General features: G+C 41.2%; 4 protein-coding genes across 8 annotated transcripts in view; 2 read left to right on the forward strand and 2 right to left on the reverse strand.

The window, feature by feature from the left end:
* LOC134632821 (arf-GAP with dual PH domain-containing protein 1) overlaps positions 1-8,295 on the reverse strand; it is a 45,923-nt gene extending 37,628 nt beyond the window's left edge. For 2 of the 5 annotated variants that reach the window (XM_063481637.1, XM_063481639.1), the window contains exon 1: positions 7,933-8,295. Coding sequence is in view for 2 of the 5 variants with exons in the window: in XM_063481636.1 (XP_063337706.1) it covers positions 733-823 (91 nt within the window). In the remaining 3 variants the exon portion in view is untranslated. Of the gene's footprint in view, positions 1-732; positions 1,285-7,932 lie in introns of those variants that run through there. The other 3 variants (XM_063481636.1, XM_063481635.1, XM_063481638.1) reach the window with 3 other exon arrangements.
* On the forward strand, positions 2,545-4,365 carry LOC134632823 (cytochrome c oxidase assembly protein COX19). The gene is made up of 3 exons (XM_063481640.1): positions 2,545-2,719; positions 3,862-3,973; positions 4,057-4,365. Exons 1-3 carry the CDS (start codon positions 2,638-2,640, stop codon positions 4,148-4,150), a joined length of 288 nt encoding a protein of 95 aa, XP_063337710.1. The 5' UTR covers positions 2,545-2,637; the 3' UTR covers positions 4,151-4,365.
* Positions 8,296-14,017: 5,722 nt separating the features above from the next.
* Positions 14,018-21,278, reverse strand: LOC134633292 (RNA-binding protein with serine-rich domain 1-like). The gene is made up of 7 exons (XM_063482172.1): positions 21,217-21,278; positions 19,220-19,366; positions 18,887-19,069; positions 18,571-18,673; positions 14,893-15,046; positions 14,665-14,806; positions 14,018-14,497 (listed from the first exon to the last, which is right to left on the reverse strand). Coding segments are annotated over exons 1-7 (831 nt in total). The 5' UTR covers positions 21,219-21,278; the 3' UTR covers positions 14,018-14,397.
* Positions 21,279-21,455: 177 nt separating this feature from the next.
* On the forward strand, positions 21,456-24,400 carry LOC134633293 (solute carrier family 2, facilitated glucose transporter member 11-like). Its single transcript, XM_063482173.1, has one exon. The coding sequence runs from the start codon at positions 21,728-21,730 to the stop codon at positions 23,330-23,332; it is 1,605 nt and encodes a 534-aa protein (XP_063338243.1). The 5' UTR covers positions 21,456-21,727; the 3' UTR covers positions 23,333-24,400.
* The last annotated feature ends 1,865 nt before the right edge of the window (positions 24,401-26,265 follow it).

Genomic DNA, 26,265 nt, shown 5'->3' on the forward strand with positions numbered 1-26,265 from the left:
AAATAAATAAAATAAAAAAATAAAAATGCTGCTCTGCTACAGCCAGTCCTCAGAGGAGCCGTAACCGGGGCCAAGGAACAGGCGTCCCGGGCAGGCTCGGCTCCAAGCACTGGGCGTTCGGCCCGTACTGGAGCCTCGACTGGCCACTCACTGGTTTACTGCCATTTGAGCAACGAGGAAGGAGGGGTGTACTGAAAGGATGATGAAGAGAGGATCTGGGTGGGGGGGTGGAGAGATGAAGACAGTGAAAAATGAACATAAATAGCTGCACAGGAATAGGGTGGACACACAGTCAGGAACATGTAGAGCAAAACCACTCACACACAAGTAATAACTGAGCTTTATGGAGGTTGCTGACAGTGTTGACTGTATTAACACAACCCCCCCCCCCCCCCACACACACACACACACACACACACACACGGAGTGAGGAGCAGAGTTGGCATGTCTTCACACAGTTTAATGGGTTTATGGCTCAGACTTATAAGTCCAGAGTCCACTGTCAGGCCTACTTTGGTCTACTTTGTCCTCGGGTATCTGCGGGCCTTTGTCATCAGACTCGCTCAGACTTGTGCGGTTCTGAAGTGCCAGTTGGCTCATGTACCCCCTGCTGGTGCACAGCGGCTCGAAACGCACACGCGCACCGGCAGCTGGATGCGCTGGCTCCACCGGGCGCCGGGTTTTCAGTAACGGGGCTGGTGGACGGGGTGGAGGGGGGAAGGTTTGCCTTACCTGGATTGCCGCAGTCCGCGCACTTGTCGTTGCCCGGTCTCGCCAGCACGTCCTGCAGCTGCAGCTTGTTTCCCCCCGCTTCCAGCGCCATGGTGAGTTTATCCGTCCAGCCTCACCGCGGTGGGAAGAAGGTGCCCAAGAACATCCGCCGCTGGGGTCCAGCAGACAGACAGACAGACAGACTGGTCACCTGCCACCTCCGATCCGAGCTGTGCCCGAGGATAAGAGAGCAGAGAGAGAGAAAAGGAAACTGAGCGATCCGCGCCGAGAGCTCTCTCTGCCTCTCACTGATAGCTCTATTACCCAGGCTCTTTGGCTGCATAATAATCAAGCCCACACGTTACCATCGCCGCCTCCTCCCCTCCTGTCTGTCTGCCTGCTTTCCCTTCAGCCTTATATCTTAGAAAAGTGAGACATCCAGCGGTGAGCTAGGTGAAGCTGCACGTTTAAAGAATCCAGTGGTGTCGGATCCTGCGCTCGTGCAAAAATGTCATTTAAATGAAACTGATAACATGAAAGTGCTCTGAATGCACACGCAGCATCGGAGAGGTGAATAAAGTGTGCCTACTATTAATAAATACATATTAACATATATCTCCCATCTGAGGGCAGGTTGCAGGTTGTTTCCAGGGCTGCACTCTCCTGGATGGAGACCCCTGATTACCACTGGGATCGCTTTGGACTTCCACATCTGTTCCAGATGTTCCTTCAGCCGCTGGTAATTTCCTATTTTCTCCTGCTCCTGATGTTGCTGTCTGCTGCGATTGCCACATTTAACACAACTCTGATTTTATGCACCTTTTCAGCCACCACAGCACATTTGGCCTGTTTCTCTTAACCACCTTTGTTGGTGTCTCCCAGCAGAACTTGGGGACTTTTAGGGTATATGCAGCACAGATGTTCTTACACACAGTCCCAGCTTGCATCTTACATCCTGTTGCCTGCCATGTGTTGGATATATCCATGTGTTGGATATATCCAACACATGGCTTCTCCGGGGCAGCCTTGCACAGTCTGCAGCTTGGGTGCTGTTGGTTGTGGTAAACGCTTACTTCTATGGATCTGGCACTTGGGGCCTGTGTTTGTGCTGCCATCATCAGAGCCTCTGTGCTGTCGGCTTCTAACCAGTAGGATTTCCTAATGTCAGTCAGTTCCTCTGTCTGTCATCCCATGCAGGGGTTTGGTCGTCCATGACAGTTTCTCTTCCTGTTCCTCATCACCGTCTGTCGTCAGCTGCCTGAGGCAATCTTTTTTGTTGTTGCATCAAATCATTTTTAAATAATATTCAACCAGCAGTTATGATTTTCAATTTCTAAGAGAACAGTATGAACACCTTATTGTTCTATCAGATTCAGTGTACAGTTACAGAGTTTTACAAAGCTGCAGCATTATCAGTTAATAATCAGAGAAGTTTATGGTGTACGTGTAAAGGCGCAGTAATGGAAAAATAAAATGATTATTATTTTCTTTTTTAGTCCGTTATGTTATTTTGAATTATGAAACTGTTTTTTTAGTTTTCATGAGAACTTTATTTTGCAAAGTATCCAAAGTCATTTGTTTATAATGAGGGGAAATTCTGATCACTGTGCTTTCCCCCTGTAGTCCTGTATCAGTTTGCTATTGTGCATTACATGGTCATTTTTAGCAGACTGGTTGTTAATGCCACGGAAAAAAATAAGTTACACATTTATTAGGACCAAAATTAAACCCATATATGGGTTTAATTCATATCAGCTCCTATTCTTTCACGAAAGGGCGGACAGTTTACGATAGCGTCAATCGATTACTAATGTCTGTCTGCCGAGCCCTCAAAATAAAACGTCATACTTGCGCGACAGCAGGGTCAAACGCAGAGGCTGTTTATGTCAAAACATTTTGAGACGGCCCTCTGTGAACTGACAGAAAATGTCTACCGCTATGAATTTCGGGTCGAAGACTTTTAAACCTCGGCCTCCGGACAAAGGCTCGTTCCCTCTGGACCATTTCGGTAAGCTCCAGCTGAGCCTGTCTGCCCCGTTAAATAACACTCGTTCCCCTCACCGCAGTCACAACAGCGACAGAATTAATAATAACTGTGACAGTGTATGCTATAAATATTTAGAAATGTTTTAAATAAGTGCAATGCACTCATAGACCTTTGTCTAAGCCAGCTGCCTTTTAGCAGGATTGGTACATGGACGTTTACAGCGATGCTCAATGCTAATGCTATTAGGACAGAAGGTCTGAAGGACAGACTGTAATGAAAATAGCATTTTCACAAACATGTATGATGTGCTGCTCTGCGTTATATTTATACCAGTTATAAATGTTCTTAACTAGATTAAACTTCTGATCAGTTTGCTTTATTAAAATAAGAGACATCTAATGAAAATGAAGATTGACCACCACACATCTTTCATGGTTTTCAAAACTATAATTGGGTGCATAAGTTTGAAATTATTTTCTTTAATCAACACAGGCTCATATATGTACACCTGCACTATTTGGTTAAATGTTCCTTAGCAAGTTGCACCATGGTTGCACTTTAAAGAAATTATAAAAGCTCAAAATGACCATTCATGCGCATGAGTGCATGTAAAACAACTCTCTCAACAGGAAACTTTGTAGGACAACGCCTCACCTGTTTGATTTTTTTCCTTTCATTTGAAAACACAAATGTCTGTCCTGCTCTATATAAACTGGACAGAACCTTCATGCAATATGTTGGCAGCAGCCCTTCACTTAAAAAGCTAGAAAAGTATCATGATACACAGTCATGGACAAAAAGTTTTGGCAGTAGCACAAATGTTGTGTTTCATACAAACTTTACTGATTCTGATTTTATTAACATGATTTTTTTTTCTGCGTGTATGATCTACAGAAGAACCCTCATTAGCGTGTCATAACTTTCAAAGGCTTTTAATGGCAATTAAAAATCAAATATATGTGCATTATGTTGTTGGCCATCGCCTTATCGGGGCTGAAAGTTGATGACAACCTGTGGGCTCCTGATTCTTTAATGTTCCCCTTAAGTACTTGTTATAACTGAGCACTAGCGTTGTGTGGATTGGAAGAAACAGTTTTATTACTGGGGGTTACAGATGACCATACAAATGCACAAGTCCTGATTTTGTCCTTTTGTTTTTCCAGGAGAGTGCAAAGCCTTCAAAGAAAAGTTCATGAAATGTCTCAGAGAGAACAACTATGACAACTCCATGTGCCGACTGCAGTCCAAAGACTACCTGGAGTGCCGAATGGACCAGTAAGAAAGCCAATGAAAATGTTACCTAGAGAATCAACCAAGGTAACGTGTATAATCGTCTTGGTTTTATTTTTTGTTTTCAGTCAGCTGATGACCAAGGAGCCTCTGGAGAAACTAGGATTTAAGGACCTGATGGATCCTCCCCCCAGCCAAGCAGGCAAAGACAACAAAGCCTGATTTGACTCCACATCTGCTGTTTCCAAAGTGCAGAAGCATAGAAAAAAGTGCTGTGACCGTGAGCTGACAAGGATGACTGCAAAGACTCTGAACATGCAGCTCCTGCACGAGGACTGCGTGCTTTCAGTCAATACAAATTAATTTTGTACATAAGATGACTTTATGTAATATATAGAGATGCTGTTTTGCTTGTCAATAAATCTTTTTTATCTAAACTTTTATTTTGGAGCCTTTGACACAGTTGCAGCAGTGACATTCTCTGACCAGTTCTTTTTCTGTTGATGAGACGTCAGAAAACAAACCCGCTTATCAAAAATTGACTACTCTTATGTTTCTCGAACACAACCTTTATGAAATTTAAAGGCTTCCTGGATCTTCTCAAATCCTGTATGGTGGAATTCAAACCAAATGTGCCTGTTTGGCATTTAAGACTGTTTATTGTTAAGTGTTTTTGATACTGTCCCATGAAATGACCAAAACGAATGATGTCAGAGAAAAGTCGTTCTCCTGGAAATCCTTCCAAACAAAACATTCTTGTTCAGTCTTTTTACTGAACTGTACTGTCATGAAGTTTAACTGTTAAAACATTAACCAAGGCCTGTAGTGTATATGGTTTTTCGTCGTTTCTCTGAGCATCATATCGCCTGATCTTGGGAATTTCCCAGGACATCCACCTCTGGAAAGACAGGCAGCGGTCTTAAATGTTGTCGCTGTAGATCTGGATGTCAAATTGTTTGGAAATTACTTTATAACTCTTTCGAGGTAGAGAGGCAGCGATAGTTGTGTCTGTAAGATCACTGCTGATATCTCTGACGCACCCCTGAATGCTCCAGACAAGCAATGACTTTGCTTTTATAGAGCTTCTCACTCTTACTGATAATCAGTTTGATTTGATTAGCAGCACCTGGCTGTTACTTACTTTCTGATATTCTATAGAAGCACTAAGTAAATAATGACATGGGGTAATATGTCATGTGTCATTCTTGATCTGAAGTTTTATTTACCTAATTTTAAGTCCCGATGAGGACCGGACACCTTTCCATCGTGTTGTGTGTACCTTGATTGCTTCGCAGAGATGTCCAAAATGCACTGGAGCATCAAATTTGTGGGTCGGTGATGCCAATTTGTGTGTGAGTAACTGGCCTAGCTGTGAGTGGATCTCGACCTAATGTGTCTGGTTTCGCTAAGGATGAAGCGTATTAGTTGACTGGACTATGTGACAACTTAATGCAGCGCTTATACAGTGGCTTGCAAAAGTATTCGGCCCCCTGGAACTTTTCCACATTTTGTCACATTACAGCCAAAAACATGAATCAATTTTATTGGAATTCCACGTGAAAGACCAATACAAAGTGGTGTACACGTGAGAAGTGGAACGAAAATCATACATGATTCCAAACATTTTTTACAAATAACTGCAAAGTGGGGTGTGCGTAATTATTCAGCCCCCTGAGTCAATACTTTGTAGAACCACCTTTGTAATAATAGAAACATTTTGAGACACTTTAATTTTAAGCAGCTGTTTAAGCAGCAGCCAATGAGAAATTCAGTTGTTAAATGACCTGAAATAAATACACCATTATGAAACAAAAACAGACTTTGGGAAAAAGACATTTTGGAATATAAACTGATTGAATTTAATAAAATGTCTCAAAAAATGTTCTATAATTCATAAAAAAAAATGCTACTTTAGCTTCAAGTGACAACAGACTCAAACAATCCTCTGGACAAATGCTTATATTGATCAAGATTTTGCTATTCTCTCTCTCTTTTTTTTTAAATTATTTTTTTTTTTTCAGTTGTTACAGACGGGACAGACATGATTAGGGGATAGGAAAGGGAGAAAGAAAGATGAAGGAAAAGAAAAACAGAGGGGAAGAGGAACAGTGAGAAAGGGCACTTTGGGGTGCCCTTTCTCTAAAACAAACAAACAAAAAAACTCCTGGAATCACCTGTTGAGAGAAAAAGAAGAGAAAACAAGCAAAAAAGGAGAGCAACATACTAAACACAACACCATCGCATTAATCTAGCTAAGTGTAAACAGCAGTCAATACTAAATATTGAATGTTGTGGTGCAGCATGCAGGACCGACAGCACACAATGTGCTTTGAGGTAGCAGCCAAGAAAGGTGTGGTTTGTGTCTATGAACAGTGAACACCCGTGTGCACACCTGTGTGGATCAGCGCGCTTGTATTCAAAAGGTTTCCCCATGTAACGGTCTGCTAGGGTGTAGGGAGCCATAGCCCCGTCCCCCAGGGCATGAAGCAGGCATGGAGGAGATCCAGGCTCCAGACATCCAGAGGCCCCAGAGTGCGAGAGCCCAAGGATGACCACCGGAGGAGCATCCGTGCCACCCTCCTGGGAAGAGCTGAGGAGATCCCCAGACGAGGGGTCACCCAGTAGCCACAGAGCAGAAGCCAGAGGGGGCTGCACTGGCGTGCCCGCCGGCTCTGCCGGCAGCCAGCTGTGCCAGAGTGAACCGAGTCGCAGGCCCAGAGGCCGGAGGCCCGAGGGCCCCCTCCGCCCCGGATTTTGCCATTCTCATTGGACAGTGTTGTAGAGAAAAATTCCTTTATCAATTTATTTTGAATTTAATTGAAATTGTTAAAATACTTTTTGCCCCAGTTGTGTCTTTACAAACTGTGTCCAAACTAAAAAAATGATAGAAGATCATCTTAATCAATTCAGGCAACTGTTCCCAGAAAACAATGTAATCCCAAAGCAACATTACATGCTGCATCTTCCCTCTCAGATTATTGCCCAGGGACCTGTAATACGTCATATGTGCATGAGATTTGAATCTAAACAGTTTTTTTTAAACAATGGTCAGCCAAATTAAACTTTAAGAATGTGTGCAAGTCTCTTGTAAACCACAGTCAGCTGCTGGAGTGTTGTCAAAGTGAAGCAGGAACTGAGTATCTGATATTTGTAAATGAGAAAGAACTAGGTCCTGTATCAGAGGTTGCTAATATGGAGCATTTGCGATTAAAGGTTGTAGATTTTTGGGGGATTGAAGATGCTATACATCATGCCATTATAGTTAAGTGGCTTATTTTACATGGTAACAAATACATCTGTGACAGGTCTCTTATAATCATTTCAGCAAATGGTTTAAACCCTATCTTTGGACTTAAAAACCTGAAATAAATATACCTTCCAATGATTGACTTTTTTATTTCAAGGAAAAAGGTGAATGCTTCTTATTTTGAGATAATTTTTTGTTTTACACTCGATCTAAAAGCTATTTTTGCTTGAAATAAATGTAAAATGGTTCATTTTTAGATATACAGAGTAAATAAGAAAAAAAGTAATATATACTTGAAACAAGTCTAATCATCTAACACATGAGACTGGAAACTAGCTTGTAATGTTCAAAACAAGATGGACAAGATAATCTGGCTAAATTTAAGACAATAAATCTTGTTATGCTGTTAAGCTATTTGCAGTGTATTTATTTATATATAAACATATATTTAAAAAAAAAACACGTTTTTTTTTACATTAGTAATTCCTTTTGTGTAGTGCTGGGCGATATGACGATATATATCGTGTGGACGATAGAAAAGTGTCTATCGTGCCATTTGTCTTCTATCGTTTCTATCGTTTCTAACCCGAATTTTACAAATTATTACATAAAATATATCATTAACCCTTTACAACCGGTCAGAGCAGGCACACTCCGTTTTCCCTAACTATTTTTAAATCCCTGTAGAACTGTAACCACGTAAGGTAGTGCAATAATGTTTTTTTTTTGCATATGAAACCGTAGGGGTTGTACTTACATCTTATTCCATTAGCTTGCCCTAGGTCACGGTTTTCTTCCACATATAGCTTTGCAAAAATTGCATAAAAAGCACTTCCAGCAACAAAAACATAATATTCCAGACTTGCAGCAACAAAAACATAATATTCCAGAAACAGGCTTTGCCGATCCGATCAGCTGTTCATAACACTTCCTAGTTGGAATATAAGTCAGCGCAACTATCGCATGTCCGCCATTACCTGTCCGAAACCGGAAGTGACGTCACTTTCGCGGAAAATGTAGTTTTTTAAGCTTCAAAGTCTATGTTGGTGTTTTTAAAAGTCATGTTTGACTTTATGCTCTTCTGTATCGTTTCTGGGATGCTTAGAAGTCAAATTACACTGTTGGAAATAGTTTATTTTGATGCGCATGCTGTTTTTTTGCAAATTTGCATTTATTTATTTTCATTTATATATAAAAATTTGTGTATCTCAAAAATAAAACTATGAAGACACTGAAAATAAATAAATGTAAAGATAAGCTCTGGCGGACTTGGTTCTATGGTAGGTCTTAAAGGGTTAAATAGCCTGTGCAAATATATTAGTGTTGTCTTCTCACTATACATACTCTGAACTTTATGCAAGAGAAAATAAAGTATAAAAAAATGATATTTTTCGCAAAGAAACTGTCTTGTGGTTTTGCAACATGGTGCTGCTTTACGTGCACCCGGATTTGCAACATACTTTACAGTAACTCAAAACAAAGACTGCACCCTCTCCACTCGCTGTTTACAGACTGCGTACTTTCCAGATGACCACAGGTCAGGTGGTATATCGTGATATATATCGTTATCGTGATATAAAATAATTCATATCGTGATAAATATTTTTTCCATATCGCCCAGCACTAGTGCTGACACATGTTCATAACACTGGAATAAAGATCAGTAATTACAGGATTGCACGGACAATTTTCATGGATAAAATGCTAAATTCATACCTAAAGCTTACCTTATGTATCAATGCCAAAAGCTCCTCAACATTCGCTAATGAGGGCATTGGAAATAATCAAGTTAGCGTTAACTAAGTTAACTAGCATCAATTAAGCTAATTTTACCATGGTAGTAGACGACTAGGGTTTAAGGGACAACCGTCCCTTAAAAAACGGAATCGTCCCGTATTTAGAAACAAAAGTACACGTCCCGTATTGAGCTAATAAGGGACGCACTTTGTCCCGTAATACAGTGAGAATCAAAAGTAGTCTATAAATGTTAATGGAATTAACGCTTTGTTTGAAAACATAATTCCCAGCCCCTCTCCTGCTTTGTGACCAATGAGCTGACAGCACACTTATGACAATTCGAGTATGACAATTCAGATTACCGCTTATCTCATTGGTCGAGGAAAGGTCGCTTACGGAGAAAATACCGAAAGACAACAGATGACCACAACAAGAAGCATGGCCAACAGGGAAACAAACGCCGACACTGCGGTGCAAGTCTCGGACGACAGTACACCTAATGCCGGGCTCACACTGTGCGATTTTTTCAGTCACGTTATTCAGCTCCTGCTCAAACTGCACGATTGACTCGCAGGGGTTATAAGTTCGTAGGTCACGATGCAGGGTCTCACACTATACCGTCCGATGCTCTGATGCGACCTGAGTGCTCACACTGTGCCTCCATAAAATGAAGGTTATAACAGAAAATCTGTCGCTCGCTCTCCCTCTCTGTCTTTCACTCACACAGACACGCACACCACCACCATCAACTTTGCTAAATTGCTAATGAAAAACATTGATCAGGCAGCTGTGATTGAGCAGCAATGTAAATCCAACTATTTTCACGGTTGTTGTGGTCGTGATAATTTTGTGAGGCCACATCGAAAAGGCTCAGGTGAGCTTTCCAAAGTTCTACAAGTTGTGCCTCCATCACTTGTGTCCAGATCACACGCTGCACAGCCGTACTGCTCCATCTTTTTCGCTGACATTTGTGTTTGCGCATGCGCAGTGTGAAAAGCTGCGGTGACACCCTCGCGACCAAGCGATTGATGATTGGGAGCTGGTCGTGAGGTGTTAATCGCTTCTCGTTACCCCACGTATACTACACGATGCACGACGCACGATGAAGGCCAAAATCGGGCCGATCGACAAATCGGTCGCACGACTCAAAAATCGGCTCAAAATGTGCCAAAAATCGCACAGTGTAAGCCCAGCATTAGACCAACAATGTTTGTTCCCCTCAGAGAAAGAAAGAAAAGGCTGCAAAAGTACAGGGAGGAATGGGAAAAGGAAAACACCTGGCTGGAAAAGTGCACGATAACACCTATAAAGCGCACTGCACTGTGTGCCGGTGCACTTTTTCCATAGGCATGCTTCTAATGGTGGGCACATGAAGAACATGAGGGGCGTGAAAGCTCGGGGAACCCTTAACCAATTTTTTGTCCACCAGGCCACGGCAGAAGCAGATATGGTATGTAAACACTGGTTTGTTTTTTTAAACCCTCTGGTTAAGGTTAATATGGGCATGTGCAGTGAATATCAGCGCTATGTGGCCAGAAGTGTGATAATATAATTTATTTTGTGTAATAAACAACTGCAAGGATAGATGATTACAACAAATAGATGACTAATACATAAAAGTAATACATAGATGAATAATGATGATGAGTTATGATGTGTAATCATGGGAACAAGCGGGGTTTACAAACAGGAGCAGCTGATTAGCATTAGAAAAGCTGAAATAATACCTCAACTGAAGCCAATGTACTAAAAGCACTATATGTGCACTGTTACAAGAATGTTTTTCGTTCTATTGTTTTCTATTAATTTATATCATTTTAAGTTAAGCAGGACAGAGTTCTTTTAAAGAAAGATTTACTTATATTCTCAAAAGTTAAGCATGACAGGCTTCTGTTTAAGAAAGAGACCTGTTTTATTGTGTTAATGTTGTCATTTTGAGCTAAAAATAAATGGCTAAATGATCATTTGTTTCCCATATGGTCATATCACAAAGAATATGCATCTACTTAAATCAAATTCAAGTCAAATGGTTAAAAAAATAATTTCACACACACAAAAAAAAGAGCTACAAAATTCACCACACTGGGAAGGGTGAAGACAACTGGGTTGCCCAGCCCTGGCCACGAGGTGTCCCTTATTTATTTTTCAGGGAGTTGGCAACCCTATAGACGACTAGTGGCAACATATGTATCACATTACTTTCAGAAATGCCAAATTTTAAGCACCTAAACAAACAAACAAATAATATTAAAGTTAAATTAAATTCCACAGTGTATGTTTGAATTTGAAGTTTACAGAATAAGGTGTGTATTTGATTTACTGGTAAAACTGCCTCAAGCTCCCAGAATGCATTGCTGTTTACAGAATGTAAAATCATGCAAATTTTATAGCAGTCCATTAAAGTGTAGATATGATCATAGAATGAAACCGCCATGTGAACAAAAGTGCTTTTTGTGTGTGTTTTTATATGATTTCATTTCATCCCATCTACAAACGTCTAAACAATTTCACGGGTGACTTACCACAAGTTACTGTCCTATTCACAGTTATCTACAAAGGGTTGTGAAACAGACTTACTTTGTCCAGGAAGGATCAGCAGCATAATAAAATATATGACATACATCCCAGGCCCAGATATCACTTTGTCTTTTTCCCTCTGAGAAAGCTCCCTGAATGCCTTCTGCTGAATCTGAAAACAGCAGATTTCTGCAGCTGAGTGCAGAGGGAGGTTTGTACTGAGCGAGACAAGAGGATCTAAAAGGTACAGTCTCATATGAGCTGCACACCTGTGCTTAAAAAAATGCAAGTCCCACTCCCAAATTTTAAATAATACAAATATTTGACACCAGATCATATACGTATAATCTCAACATGTAAAAATGTGTGGAGCAGACCATTTATCACAGGGGATGATTTTATTTACCCTTGAAAGCATGGGTGAACGTCTTACTGAGTATCGGAAGAGTTTGCACCTTTTCTGCATCGGTTAACAGGGAAACGTCTTTATTTTAGTAAGGAAAAAAACAAAATGCTGAATATAATGGAACACAATGTGGTATAGTGGTATAAATTAGAACTTTTTGAAGAAAGAGGAACACAGCTGTACTTCAGTGTGGTTGTGCAATAGTTTGGCCAGTATGTTTCCTTTATTAGAGAGAGGTCTCCAAGTCACTATAAGTTGCTTGGTTTTCTTGAAACACAATGATGCAGTCTTGTCAGTAGCATGTTAAAAAAGCTAGATTTGATTGATGATTATTATTCATCTGATCTGATGATGTTGGAGCCATAGTCTCAGTCATTTGTATATGTATAGGAGATGTAACTTTCTAAAGGCCAGCAGCAGGTGGCTCCTCTGGTTGCAAAAAAGCATTCTGAGCTGAATATTTACTGGCAATTTACATTAACAATGTCATAAAATATGATGCAACATTACAAAGCGAGGTGGAAAAAAAACACCTGCTGTTACACTGAGTCAGTCCCAACCCAGCTTCTGACAGCCTCAATTAAAGATTTACAGTATGATCATAACCAGTGACCTACTCGCTACAGGGCTATTGCATGACATGGCATTTTTAATATTCAGTCCAGTGTCCATTATAGCCCTTTATGCCAGAGTGGCAGATTAAATGTACGAATTCTTAGCAAAGGAGATTTACAGTAGGAGAAAACAGCCTTCTGATTCTTACCCAAAATATAACCAGCCAGAAGTCAGTAGGGAGGGAAGGGAATTCACTAACCCACAGATTGTACCTATAATAATGACATAAACTGTCAGTACTCACCAACTTACATAATGTCAGGGTCATTCATCATATCTGGATTTTCTTAACCCGAGGGTTAGAAAGGTTTTGCAGTGTGGATGTGTTTGTTGTGTTTGCATCCAGCGTGATTTCATGTGAATATTTTAGAAATTCAGCTGTGGTCTTTGGCTCTGGTTGTGACAGTAAAACATCCACTACTGTGACTATTAGTGAGACATTTGTCCATTCTTCTGACGCAGCTGCTACGTCATCTTCCAAGCACCTGGATGACTGATATCGATGCTAAAGAGTCTCTGGATTCAGGGAGTGATGATGATGATAGAAGGAAGTGGTTTTAAACTAAATTATGACGTGATATTTAGAATCCCCTTATATCACTCCCTAGATAGTTTTATCTTGTCAATATGAAACAATGGCAGAAAGAAACAGCTTTGAATAACTCTACAGCATTATTATTGCTTTGACCTTCAGATCCATCTATTGAAGGAGAGGTCAGAGGTCAAATGTGACATATTTTAAATCTTTATATATAATCTTTATATGATACTCTCTATATGCTGACAATACTTACCTCACTCGTAAGACTTATAGTTTATCAGTTGTAAGCCTCTTTCTCATTTTTCAACCAATAAATCATTGAGTTCACCTTGAAGACTTAGTCAAATTAACATTTAGTTATTATATAATTTAGTTAACAGTCTGACCCCTCACTACACCACTACAAAGTTTTATCAGAATTCAGACAAAAACAGGAAGTCCACAGGTCTTTGTCATGTCTGAATTATGTCTTCAACTCATTTGGAATTATAATTAAGTACTGATTTTATTTGTGCTGGTTTAGCTCAGCATGTTGAACGGGTGACCTCATGTCATATGGCTGAGAGTGGCAAGCCCAGGTTTGAGTCCAACCTGCAGCCCTTTGCAGAATGTCTTTCCTGTCGTGTCTTCACTGATCTATCTAATAGAGGTTAAGGAAAAAAAAGTACTAGTTCTATTATTGCATTCAGGGTAGAGCCAACAACAGCAACCCATCTAGTAACGATCACGGAGTCATTCATTCTAAGGTTGTGGCAGAATTACAAGACGGTAATATTGTGGATAGGTCATATGGTAGATATAAAGATTAGTGTGATTATCTAAGCTTTAACAGCACTTGTAAATGCAATGGCAATAATGGCTATTCATTGCCATATGACTGAGCAACTACCCAACACCATAACTGACAACAGAAATTAGGGACAGGCAGTAGAATGAAACTGTGTTAATCTGAAGGACGGAGGTCCAATAATGATTTGAAAACTAGGAAATGGTTGCATTGCATTTTTCACATTAATCCCACTGTGGTTCATAAACATACAAGAGGTTCTTTTATTCTGATCTCACAGCCTTTTTTCTTACTGGGGACACATGAAGATTTGCCTTTTAGGCTCTTTTACAGTTTTGTGTTTCTATTGTTTTCAAATACATGAACACAACAAAAATATTAGAAAATAATGAAAAGATTTCAATGTAATAAAAATGAAGCAACATAATTCTTATGTCTTATTATCATAAAACACCGCCTGAACGTCTTTACGTTCAGGCGGTGTTTGACTTTAAAACTTGCCGTTTTAAAGTCTGAGGAGCCCGACGACTGCACAGACGAGGCTTAGCAGGGAAAACGCCACACAGAAACAAAAGAATAAATTCAGAGGAGGCGAGGGAGAAGAAAGGCTTCACGATCGCTAGCGTGAGGAGTTGGAACTTGATCGCGACCGATGGCGGCGGCGGCCAGGCGATCGAGACCTGCGCCGCACTGGAGACCGTCGGCGTGGAGACCGAGATCTAGAAAAAGAGAAAGTAAGAGAAAGAACATAAATAACAGAAGAGGTAAAAAGTAAACGATCAGAATTAGAATTTAGAGTTTTCAGTTGTGGTAAAATCAGCATTAGAGTGTTTCCTCTCTCCTCCTCCCACCTCTCCACTGTGGGTGCCCATCATTTGCTCATTACCTTCTCCTCATACGAGGTGGAGTCCGGCGCCACATCGGGGGCGGAGGAGGCATCCTCCGGGGAGGGGAAAGCCTGCGAGGAGGGGGGCGCACTGTAGGAGTCAGCACAGCTGTGACAGTGATTTCCTGACCATCGATCTGACCTGAAAGACATCAGCGTGAGAGTTGATCCACTTTAAGCACATGACTCAGAACGTGGCTCTGAAACAATCTCTTCAGTCCTTCCTACCTCCGTCCATGTGCTTCAGAGCCTTCTCTGCCTCTTCGGAGGTCTCGTACTCCACATAGGCGTACCCCTTGGACAGGTGAGGGTGCATGCGGTTCATGGGCATTTCAATCATCTTGATCTTGCCATATGTGGAGAAAATCTCCTGGATGTGCTCCTTTAAAAGACACAGAAAACCTTTGAGATACTTGCCGTTTTTATTGTGAGTAACTTTCAGCTTCTAAACCAAAAATAATTTGTTCTTCCTGGTAGAACTGATTCTTTTAGCCTGATCACATGACCACTGCTTGCCCATCTGTGGATTAAGTCTTTGGTGAGCCCTCTTTTGATTTTTGACCCATTTGTGGTTTCCCGGTTGTCAGTTGCTGATTACAGACTTCATTCATCATTCTGCTTGAACTTGAAATCTTTGCTCATTTAAAGTCTGAGGAGCCCGACGACTGCACAGACGAGGCTTAGCAGGGAAAACGCCACACAGAAGCAGCATTCCTTGTGGTGGTGGAGTAGGTATCCACATCAACAACAGATGGTGCATGGACACAAACAGGGCCTATCACATTGTTCTCCACACACTGAGGACTTGGCTGTTAAATGCTGGCCTTTCAGTAAACTCTCAGTAATTTCCATCACTGCTCTTTACATCCACGGTTACACAGACACAAAGCTGACAGTGAATACTTGGTATCTCTACATGAATGATACAAAACAACCAACAAATGATTATGAATAAAGTTCTCCGCCACTTTTTCCAACGTGGATTTTGTAGCTAGAGGGTCCATCATACTTGACTACTTGTGTTTACTCAAACATAACAGCAGCATTCAAAGCATTCAGTCCTCCGCCCCTACCATCAACTCATCAGACCACGTCTCTGTCTTGTAAATTCCAGCATACAGACCTCTGGTCATCAGAACTACGGAGCAGCACTGCAGGATTTGCACAGACTGATCAGTGTTTCGAGGGGCTGTCATCACAGCCCAGGACACAGACACTGAGGAGCATGCTAAGGCTCTATGTGGCTAGATCTAAAATTTCAATTCAATTTTATTCATATGCCACAAAATCACAACAACAGTCACCTGGATGTGGTTTATCCTGTAAGGTAAAGACCCTACAGTAATACAGAGAAACTCATCAACAATCAAACCCTATAAGCAAGAACTTGGTGACAATGGGAAGAAAAAAAAACATTTAACAGGAGGAAACCTCAGAGCTCACATTCAGGATCAAGGAGGGACAGCCATCTGTCATGACCAGTTGTGGCTGAGGTTGCATGAAAAAAAAAAGTATCAATATCAGGGTGAGTGAGAACCTTATGACAGAAACTCTGCTTTTAATTCTGGAGATTAAGCAGCCCTTAGAATTACAAGAGCCAACCTCTATAAGAAAATCAGAGTGGCAAAAAAGGCCCTTAGCCCCCCCCCCCCCCAAAGAGCTGTTATTTGACTATACGCAGCCTGATCTATATCATCAACACTGGTGTGGAAACTGTGCTTCATATAATATTCATGGGGGTTCATGTGACCCATGCACATCTCCTATGTTTTCAAAAAAATCTCCTGCACTTCCTACAGAGGTTAAAAAAAAGGCTCATCTTAACCCATCTGTCCTCACCACTTCCTACAGAGCCCCCACACAGAGTGTACCAACACGCAGTACCAACACTCTGTGGCACGAGAGCAGCAGTGCCTCAAACAGAAAGCCACTGGGGAGCGTGGCGATGGCAGCTGAGATTAATGGGGTCTCACTGCCACCTGTTGGGAGCCTGGCCCAACAACGCCACCTGTCAAGGGCAAAAAGGATCACCAGGGACAGCAGTCACCCCTGCCACATACTGGTCTCTCTTCTACCTTTGAGCAAAAGCTATCACAGACTGGCGTGCAGAACAGTACGGCTCTGTGACAGCTTTGACCTGACCTCCAATTTTTGTTTGTTTTTCCGTGATCCTAATTTTGTTCAGCAGTGCATCTGTGATGTATTGACTGAATGACAGTAAAGAAATCTGAACCTGAATTTGGATGACGGCTGGGTTCATTCTGGGGGTCATTTCTGCGTAACTGGGCAGTCTAAGCATCACCAACAAAAAGTTATACATGTGGTTACACACACACACACACACAGACACACATTACATATGACATATTATAGAATGCCATTTAGGAAATTAGTATATATATCAGAATGAAAGCCTGAATATATATTTTAATGATTATTATTTATCAAGCGGGAAACTAATGAATTAAATCATCAAGAACCCCCCACTCCACCCCTCCACCCCTTTTCTCTCCTCCAGAGGTCCACAGATGCAGCTCCACTGTTCTGCAATTAACAGTGTAGTGAACAGCTACCACACTCTGAATCATCTGCAGCATTAATCATCTCCCTCTCCCAGTCTCCCAGAGTGTATTAAAAATTCTGGAACACACAGAATTATCCAGAAAAGACTGAACAAGTTTCTGTACTGAGTCAGAAAACAAACGGGACTTGAGGGAATGAAAGGCTGCTAATACTTATTAGAGTAAGAAATACCTTCTTGCAGTCCTTAACACCTTATCAGTTCTTTGTAGCCACATTCAGTGTAATCAGTAACTCCATGCTTGTTTCGTGAGCGTACTGGTAAAAGTATTAAGGTAATAATAGAAATGCAAAGCATTTCATTACAGCCTACATTAGTTTTTTTTTTTAAGCAACTACAAAGATTTGCTTTACAATCAACTACAAATGATCAAATATCTTAAGTTTTCACAAAAATGAAATGTGGCCACTGTGCTTGTAGCTAACAGTGTTTACCAGAGATTTTAATGCTGCTGACTCAAACTCCAAAACAAAGGCTTAATCAGTCCCCTGTGAGCACTCTCCACCATCCCTACGATCCTCTTCTTCATCTGAATCAACAAAAAGTTTCAAAACAAACTGTAAAGAAACAGTTTTTGAGCAAACACAAAACTTTTTAAGACCTGTGAAAATAAACTCTGCTCACAGTTTAAAGCTGTGACTAAGCAGTATGTTTATTACTTGTTATTCTGTTGGCTACAGTGACCTAAAGTGAAAGAAAATCTGGCTTTATGGTTATCCACTTGCACACTGCTTGTGTACATCACACAAAGATTCCCTGTTTTTAAGACTTAAATACAAAAGTATGGAAGATTGTTCCCACCACTGGGGGGATAAAAGAAAAAAAAATCCATCCATAACTACATTTTTAGTTTATTTGAAATTTCAAGTTAGCTCTGCCAATCAGAAAGCTCCGTGAATGACGTCATTCCCTAGTTACCCAGAAACAAATGGTGCAGTCACAGGTGCACTCAAAATCAGGCATATGTATAGTAAACATGGAAAAATTCCTGTTAATGCTAATAATAACAGCATGTGTTTCCACTAGTAACACAAGGATGTCATCATTTTAAAACCACTTTGAAAGCAGTTTGCTCATTCATGACCTCCATCTGTAGCATTGGTAGCTGATGCCTCCACCTTCTGTTTCCGGGTAACAGTGAAATATGTTCACAGAGGTTCCTGATTGGTGGAGCTAACGGCTTATCAACTTGAAATTTTAAGTTATGGATGACAAAAAAACAAAGCAAAACAAAAAACATTCTGTGACATTGCAAAAGAGCCAATGTGATAACAATAAAAACAAAAAAACCCCATCTTTTTAAGCACTTCTAGTTAAGAATGTACCTTGATGACGTTTCTGGTCAGCCGACCCAGGAAGACCTTGGTCGGTTTGGGTGTGGGACTCCTGCGTCGTCGATCCCTGCCTTCCTTCTTTGGCGATTTTGACCTACAATCACATCTGACTTTAATTTAACATGTGGGCTGTTAATGACAGCGTCTAATATGAAAACTCTTCAAGTACATTTAAGTTCTTTTTGTGAAAACATCACCAGAACCAAGACTCACTGAGGATTACTCACTGAACAGGCAATGTACAACCTCTTGCTAATCTCTTACTACATTTAGTTTTTTGAGTGCTTCCTAGTAAACGCTTCCATACTTTGAGCGCGAGCGTCGTCTGTTGTTGTGGCGTTGGCGGCTGGGGCTTGGTGAGGATGATGAAGATGAGGAGGAAGAAGAGCGGGAGCTGGAGGAGCCAGAGTGGCTGGAGGCGGAGGAGCTTGAGCCGCTGGAGGAGCCAGAGCTGGAACCTGAGCTGCTGCTGCTGGAGCTGGAGCTCGACCTAAAGAGAACATTATGATAATTTTTTTTCTTTTTTAAAAAATGGATGAACTGCTGAGGGGAGCAACAGAAGGGTTTGGTCCGAAAGCTTTAATTAAAATGAGCTAACTCTCATTCAAACCAGAGGGGAACAGGTGGTTAGTGATCTGACCTGCTGCTCCTGCTAGAAGCGCTGCGTCGGGTGCGGTTCTTTTCTCGGCCCCGGCCTTTGTCAGCTCCCTCTTTAGTGGCTCCTGACTTGTCCTTACTGCGCTGTTTGCTCTTGTCGTCGTCCTTCCTTTTTGTTGGAGAAGGCGCCCTGTTAAAGGAAAAAACAACCAAAAAGATCTAAGATTTAAGGTGCCAGACATCACAAACACCTTTGCACTGTGCAAACATAGACTATCATTTGCATACAGTAAAATCAAACCATGCAAACTGACAGGCAGGAATGATTTACTGTGTTATTAAGCGGTGTATTTGGGTAACTCAGTCTCTAAGTGAACGTGCTCCTGTCATAGAGTGGATGGGCTGTATTGTCCAGCATTGTCCTCATCTTGGACAACATCCTCCTCTCTGACACCACCTTAAGGGAGTCCGGCTCCATCCCCACAACATTACAGGCCTTTACGGACTAGATTTTGAAGGAACATTTCTATTTTAGTCTGCACAACTTTTCTTATAATTTTGGTAAGGTTATTTAAAATCTCAAGGATTCAAGGAGCTTTATTGTCATTTGCATCACACGTTAACCATGAGGTTAACATCTGCACTACCTTTCCAAAAATTTACATCAGTGGGACCCAAGCAGACTTGGAAAGTATAAAAGTAAGGAAAACATAAATGGAGTAAAAGAGGCTTGAAGCTGAGCTGGTCTATATGTGAGATGTAACTCAAGAAAAGAAGAAAAGGGAAACTCAAACTACACCTTTTTATTATTTTTTGAAGGCAAACCTTGTTTTACTTGAAATGATAAGATTATGTCATAGTGAAAATTAATAATAAACTTTTTCCAACAAATACTGTTTAATTGTACTTTTTTCTTTGTTTTATTGGACAGGCAGTTTTTGACTTTAAAAAAAAAACACTGGTAGAACTGTTAGGTGGCTTCAAAATATGCTGCATTAAAATATATTATATTATATTTTGGACCTGCAAATTTTCTTCATCTTTATGTGTTTTTACACACATACATTATCTTCATAGCCACCGTTGAAATTTACAGTACTTTGGCAGTACGGTTACTAGTGGCTGTTCATAATATTACACTTTTACTGAATTATATTGTCCCTTTCTAGCTTTTTGAACCTAAATGTTGATTACCTATATTACTGATACTTTTTTTTATTTTCCCCTTCATCATAGTTTTAATTATTAAATTAAAATTCCAAAACTTTTGGCTTACCTTTTATGATCACTGGAGAATGAGAATTTGATTTAGTCAGACTATGTTGAATACGTTCGTCATTTCTCCATTTTTAACTCCTTGCCTGCTATTGATCACATCCCAGTTGTTAAAGGTAACTAACACTATGAGGTATATGAGGGAAAAGGATCTTTATTCTCATATTCTCAGTTAAATAATATTTCACTGATGTAACTACAGGGATGCTAAAGTAACGTCTTTCCGTCGCTGTGCAAAAGCATCTGCATCGTCACTTTTTCCAACACTGAGGCAAGAATGACCGCTTGTTTATGGAAGCATAATTCTTTGTGCTTTTGACATGAGCTACAAATTAATTTAGTCGATTTGTCAAATAGATGCTACCAATAGTTCTGTGTTAGGGGGGGGAAATGGACTTCCTTTTGTTGTTATTATTCTGTAGGAGACTCGCAAACCCTCGTTCATTTGCTCTTTGAGCAGTTCTGCAACACATTTCTGTAATCGCCACATATGCATTTTTAAGAATGAGGACAAATGCTGAGTGGCCACAGTATATCTACTCATAGAAAATGCAAAACAAAATCAAGCTAGCTCAAAAGTTAGCTAGCTTACCGTTGGTTAAATATATAAATAATAATAATTTGTCTGTATATTGTGTTTGCTTATTAACAATTTCGTGTAAAGCTAAAAGCAGTAACTTTCGCGTTAACACGTTCGTGTAGTGACTTGCAATTTATAAGCCAAATATAAAAGAGAAACAAATTAAAACGACAGCGTTCACTTACATTTTTTCCTCGCGACAGTAGTAATCGCAGAAAAATGACGTAAGCAGTTTGAACCAATCAGCACTCTGTACGCGCCTCGCACAGGCAGAAACATCCGTTGACTTTGTGAAATTAATTCTCTAAATTTAGACTAGCAGGATTTATTTTTCGGAATAATACTTGTTTCCCATAGCTGGTTTCACTTCTTTTTATTACTCTTTTAAATACTTTCTGTAATTTGAGTTAATGTTTAAACTTTAACTCTAAATTTGACTGGGGAAGGATCACTGCAGCAGAACTCTTGCGGGTAGGACGTTGCCTGAAAGGTTAGACTCAGGAAAAAGGCGCTTATTTATATAACCCCGGCTCTAACTGAAGAATCACGCTGCCTTTCATTTGAACCGCATTAGAGATCAGCCGTAGTCTCATATGAGTGAAAACGCCTCTCTAAGCTACATAAAAGGTTTGGACTGATTGAACAACTAACAGAAGGGGACAAGTTTGCTCTTCCACTTAAAGAGCCTGCTTTGAGATGAAGTCCACAGATAATGTACCAGAAGAAACCAGGAAACCTTCAGGCAATGGATTGACTCTTGGACTGACTGTGCTCTGTGCTGCCATTGGAGGAACCTTTCAGTATGGCTACAACATCTCCATCATCAACGCTCCTACCAGCTACATCCAAAAGTTTATTAATGACACCTACATGGAGCGCTGGGGTACAGGCTTGGATATCACTGAGGTGACCCTGATGTGGACCCTGATAGTATCAGCCTTTTCTCTTGGTGGCCTCTTTGGGGCCCTGCTGGCAGGCCCTATGTCAGTTCGCTTTGGGAGGAAAAAGTCTCTGCTTTTGAACAATTCCTTCATGTTTGCTGCTGCTGTGCTGGTGCTAACATGCCGGGTGGCAAAATCATTTGAGATGATCATCATTGCTCGCTTTCTGGTGGGGATGAACTCAGGTGTCAGCATGAATGTCCAGCCTATGTATTTTGGAGAGAGTGCCCCCAAACACCTCAGAGGTGCTGTGGCGTTTTCCTCTGCTGTCTTTACCGCATTCGGGATCTTTTTGGGTCAGGTTGTGGGACTTACTGAGCTTTTGGGTAGTGAGCGTCTTTGGCCCTACTTACTGGCTAGTAATGCTTTGCCAGCACTGGTCCAGCTCCTTACCCTTCCCTGGTTCCCTGAAAGCCCCAGGTACCTACTCATCGACAGGGGAGACAGGGAAGCATGTCTCCAGGCTCTTGGAAGACTCCGCGGCGGGGAGGCTCCCGTTTTGGAGATGGAGGAGTTGCTTCAGGAGCAGCAAATGTCCGCAGCCATAAATTCTGGAGCTACATCTTCTGCTAAGACGCCCTGGTCCCTGTTTAAGGATCGTAATTTACGATCACAACTCAAAACAGTCATGGCTGCCAGCAGCGCCATGATGCTCTGTGGAAACGACTCCATCTACTTCTATGCTTCCTACATCTTTCAGGAAGCAGGAATCCCACCAGAGAAAATTCAGTACGTCACCATTGGGACGGGGGCATCTGAGCTGACAGCTTCCATTCTGAGTAACCTCTTGATTGAACGCGTGGGCCGCCGGTACCTTCTCATCGGGGGTTACAGTCTCATGTCTTGTTGGTCTATAGTTTTTACTGTAGCTCTTTCACTCCAGAGCCGCAAAGTGACAGGGATGGCTTATCTCAGCATGGTGTGCGTTTTCTCTTACATCCTCAGCTTTGGCCTGGGCCCAGCCGGAGTGACAGGGATCTTACCAGCTGAGGTCTTTGATCAGACGGCTCGTCCAGCGGCCTACATGATCGCCGGCTCTCTAATGTGGATTAGCCTGCTCCTAATGGGAATGCTGTTACCTTTCATCGTCAACGGCCTGGGAAACTTCTGCTTTCTGCCTTTCCTCTGCGTGTGTTTGGTATCTGCTGTGTTTCTGGGGTTCACCTTGCCAGAGACAAAGGGCAAGACGCTGGCTCAGATTACAGCAGCGTTTGATAAGAAGAACCAAGGGAAAATGAATGAAGTTCCAGAAGTGATGACAGGGCACGATCCCCTGAATGATCTGTACCAGTTGGGTAAAATCTGCTCATTTACTCCCTCAACGCATGATCCTGACCTTGACCATAAAGCTGCTGAATGAAATTTGACCTGTGGGATTATAACAAGCCGTGCCTTTTGAGCTTATCTTCAGGTTTTAATTGACTTCTGTGCAGATTAAATCCTGTGTGTTATTTATGAGATGTGATCCCCTTAATATTGACTGTTCAAATCTGTTCTTAATTTACAATTTGGTCTAGGCCTTTAATCCTACCCAACACACATTTTGTGTTTATGTATTGCAAACCTATATAAAGCTTCTGTCTTTTAGATCGTCATTGAGAGTGATGGTGCTGAACCTATTTGTATGGTTCCTATGCCAAAGAAGTCGTCCTCACTCATATTTATGCAGAAATCTCTCAAGCTCCTGCCAAAAACTGGCATGTGTTTGCAGTAGTTTGGGCAATCATTTGAACAGCATGTGTTGTAGAGATTACCTTCTCTAGTTCAACACTTGTGAGCTGCTGGATAACAGTTCATGTTTATTGTGCAATCTGATGCTGTTATTTTTTTAATCTATCCAGCTCAGTGAACCATGCATGTGTGTTTGTTTTCCTATTTGACGACCTTTCTATGAACGCAGACTGTGTATAATTCTGTTTTTTTTCTCTTTCTCTCTTATGTTTATGTTTATGCAGCAACTGGACTGCATCTAGAATTTAACTATATTAGTTAGTCCCCTCCAGACTTTTGTGTGTACCAGGGCTTCAACTACATGAGTGTAGCTCTGCAGAATGGCCAGTAGATGTAGCCATTGTGTCTGCCACAGTTTGTGCTGTGATAAACAAGGCAGCGCGTCATGAAAATGAATCACACAGTCAAGGTTAACACTTTTAAATTCACCAGCTTTTAAACTCAACACAGCCCTTCTGAGCCTTCTGCGAACCATCTGTCGCAGCGTCTGTATGTTCTTTAATCACCCTGCGTTGCTTGATCGTGTGCTGGAATGAATCCTAAATGCAGACGTCAGGTCTGTTCTTGCACTGTTGTAACGTGTAGCATGTGCTGCGCACTTACTGAATGACACTGTCGCACTTTTCTCTACCTAAAAATATTATTACTATTTATTCAAATCAAAATACAACTGTATGTACAACCAAATAAAGGAAAAAAGTGGTGACCCGCATCCTCGTCATGTTTGTGATTTGGTTAGTGAGATTTATTCTGCTTGCTTTTTAAATTGCGTTTAATCACCTAACCTAACTTTGGCTCCCTTCACTCCTGTGCACTTTAATCCAAGTACTTCTGCCCACTCTTATTAAAGTGGATGGCATAACACTGTTTATTTATGGAAACAAGAGCTGTTGAGAACATCTCACTCTCCATTGGGGAAAGGTGTGCATTTTCATTTGTCTTTATTACACCATCCAGCTGACAGAAAAAGTCCATTTATATTTAAGTGCATCCAGTGTCAAGTAGGATTTGTGAGTGCAAGGAAGAATGTTTTTATAACCCCGACAGCTAATGGGTATTTCTTCTCTCCGTGGCGTTCAGTTCAGCCTACAGAATCAGTTTGCCTTTTCCAGTGAAGCAAACTACACAGCTAAAAGTGACTTTGTGTTAAAAAGGTAGAAAGTTCAGATATAAAAGCAAAACATAAGAGGTTTTCTGCCAGCAAACCCAGCCAGCACTGAGAGATTAGTCCTTAAAGAAGGACTGGACAAATACAGAAGCGCTCTCCAGCGCACTCATCAGAAGCAGTTCATCTGTGAACGCGCTGCTGTGCTTTGGGAGATGGCTAATGATTTCAGGGATTCTGTGAGTTTAACAGGCCTCAGGCTAGAGGAACCTCAGCGGCTTCACATACTATAGAGTAAAGTGCTAAGGCACTCATAATACTTACCAGGAGACAGAATGACTGACATTTACTGCGTCTGCCATTTTTCCAATTACGATTTCGCTGAGTTTCTGGTGAAGGGACGATCCAAAAGATGTTAAATTTTGTTGCAGTTAGGTGCAAAGATGAGTAGCATTATGTTAAAGATGAAGGCAGGAAATGGTTTGCTTACATTTACATGCTGGAAATGAGTTTTTGTTTTTAAAATAATAGATTTAAACAGAATGGCTGGATTGGTTTGAGCTGATAGGAAGGCAACAGTAACTCAAACCACTCATTTCAAATAAGGTATGCATAAGAGCATCTCTGAATGCACGGCATGTCAAGCTTTTAAGCAGATGGGCTACAGCAGCAGAAGACCACATCGGGTGCTGTAGCCCATCTGTGAGCTAACAGAATGAAAAGTGAGGCTACATTCACACTGGCTCACCAAGAGAGACCCTGTGTGAGGTCCTGGCCAGGTTTCTCTTGGAAATGAGAGTTAAATCACAATGAAATAAATAAAGGTTAATAAATAAATAAATAAAAACTTGACAAAAGAGGATTGGAAATGTGTCTGTTGGAAGTGTGCACTGATGAGTCCTGATTTGTGCTCTAACATAGGTACAGGTAGGGTCAGAATTTGGCATAAACAACATGAAAGCATAGACCCATCCTGTCTTGCATCAGCAGCTCAGGCTGGCTGTGTTGGTGTAATGAAGAATTTAGTCAGTCCTGAAAGCAAAAGTCGCTAACCCCGTACTAAAGTGGCAGCTGACTGTATAAAATAAGATGTTGTTATTGTCACTACATACAGTGATAGATTGAAATTTCAGTACATACACCAGTCCTAAACAACACAACATAAAGAAAACAGACCAAGGCAGGGTGAGATAATATGCTGTGAGTGCAAGTCCAAGGTCAAGTGCTGCACTGACTGACACAATATTGCACACATAATGGTGTTAAGCTGTAAAGAACACTGGGTGTTTATCAAGGGTCTGGATCTGTTTCTGTACGTTTTAATTGACCTATACCGCTTCCTTGAGGGCAAAAGGTCGAAAAGATGATGACTTGGGCGAGAAATAGACATTATGATGTTCTCTGGAGAGGAAGCAGATGTCAGCAATATCCTCGAGTGAAGGAAGAGGGCAGCCGAT

This window comes from Pelmatolapia mariae, linkage group LG8 (assembly GCF_036321145.2).
Source record: "Pelmatolapia mariae isolate MD_Pm_ZW linkage group LG8, Pm_UMD_F_2, whole genome shotgun sequence".
In the NCBI taxonomy this organism is placed as follows: domain Eukaryota; kingdom Metazoa; phylum Chordata; class Actinopteri; order Cichliformes; family Cichlidae; genus Pelmatolapia; species Pelmatolapia mariae.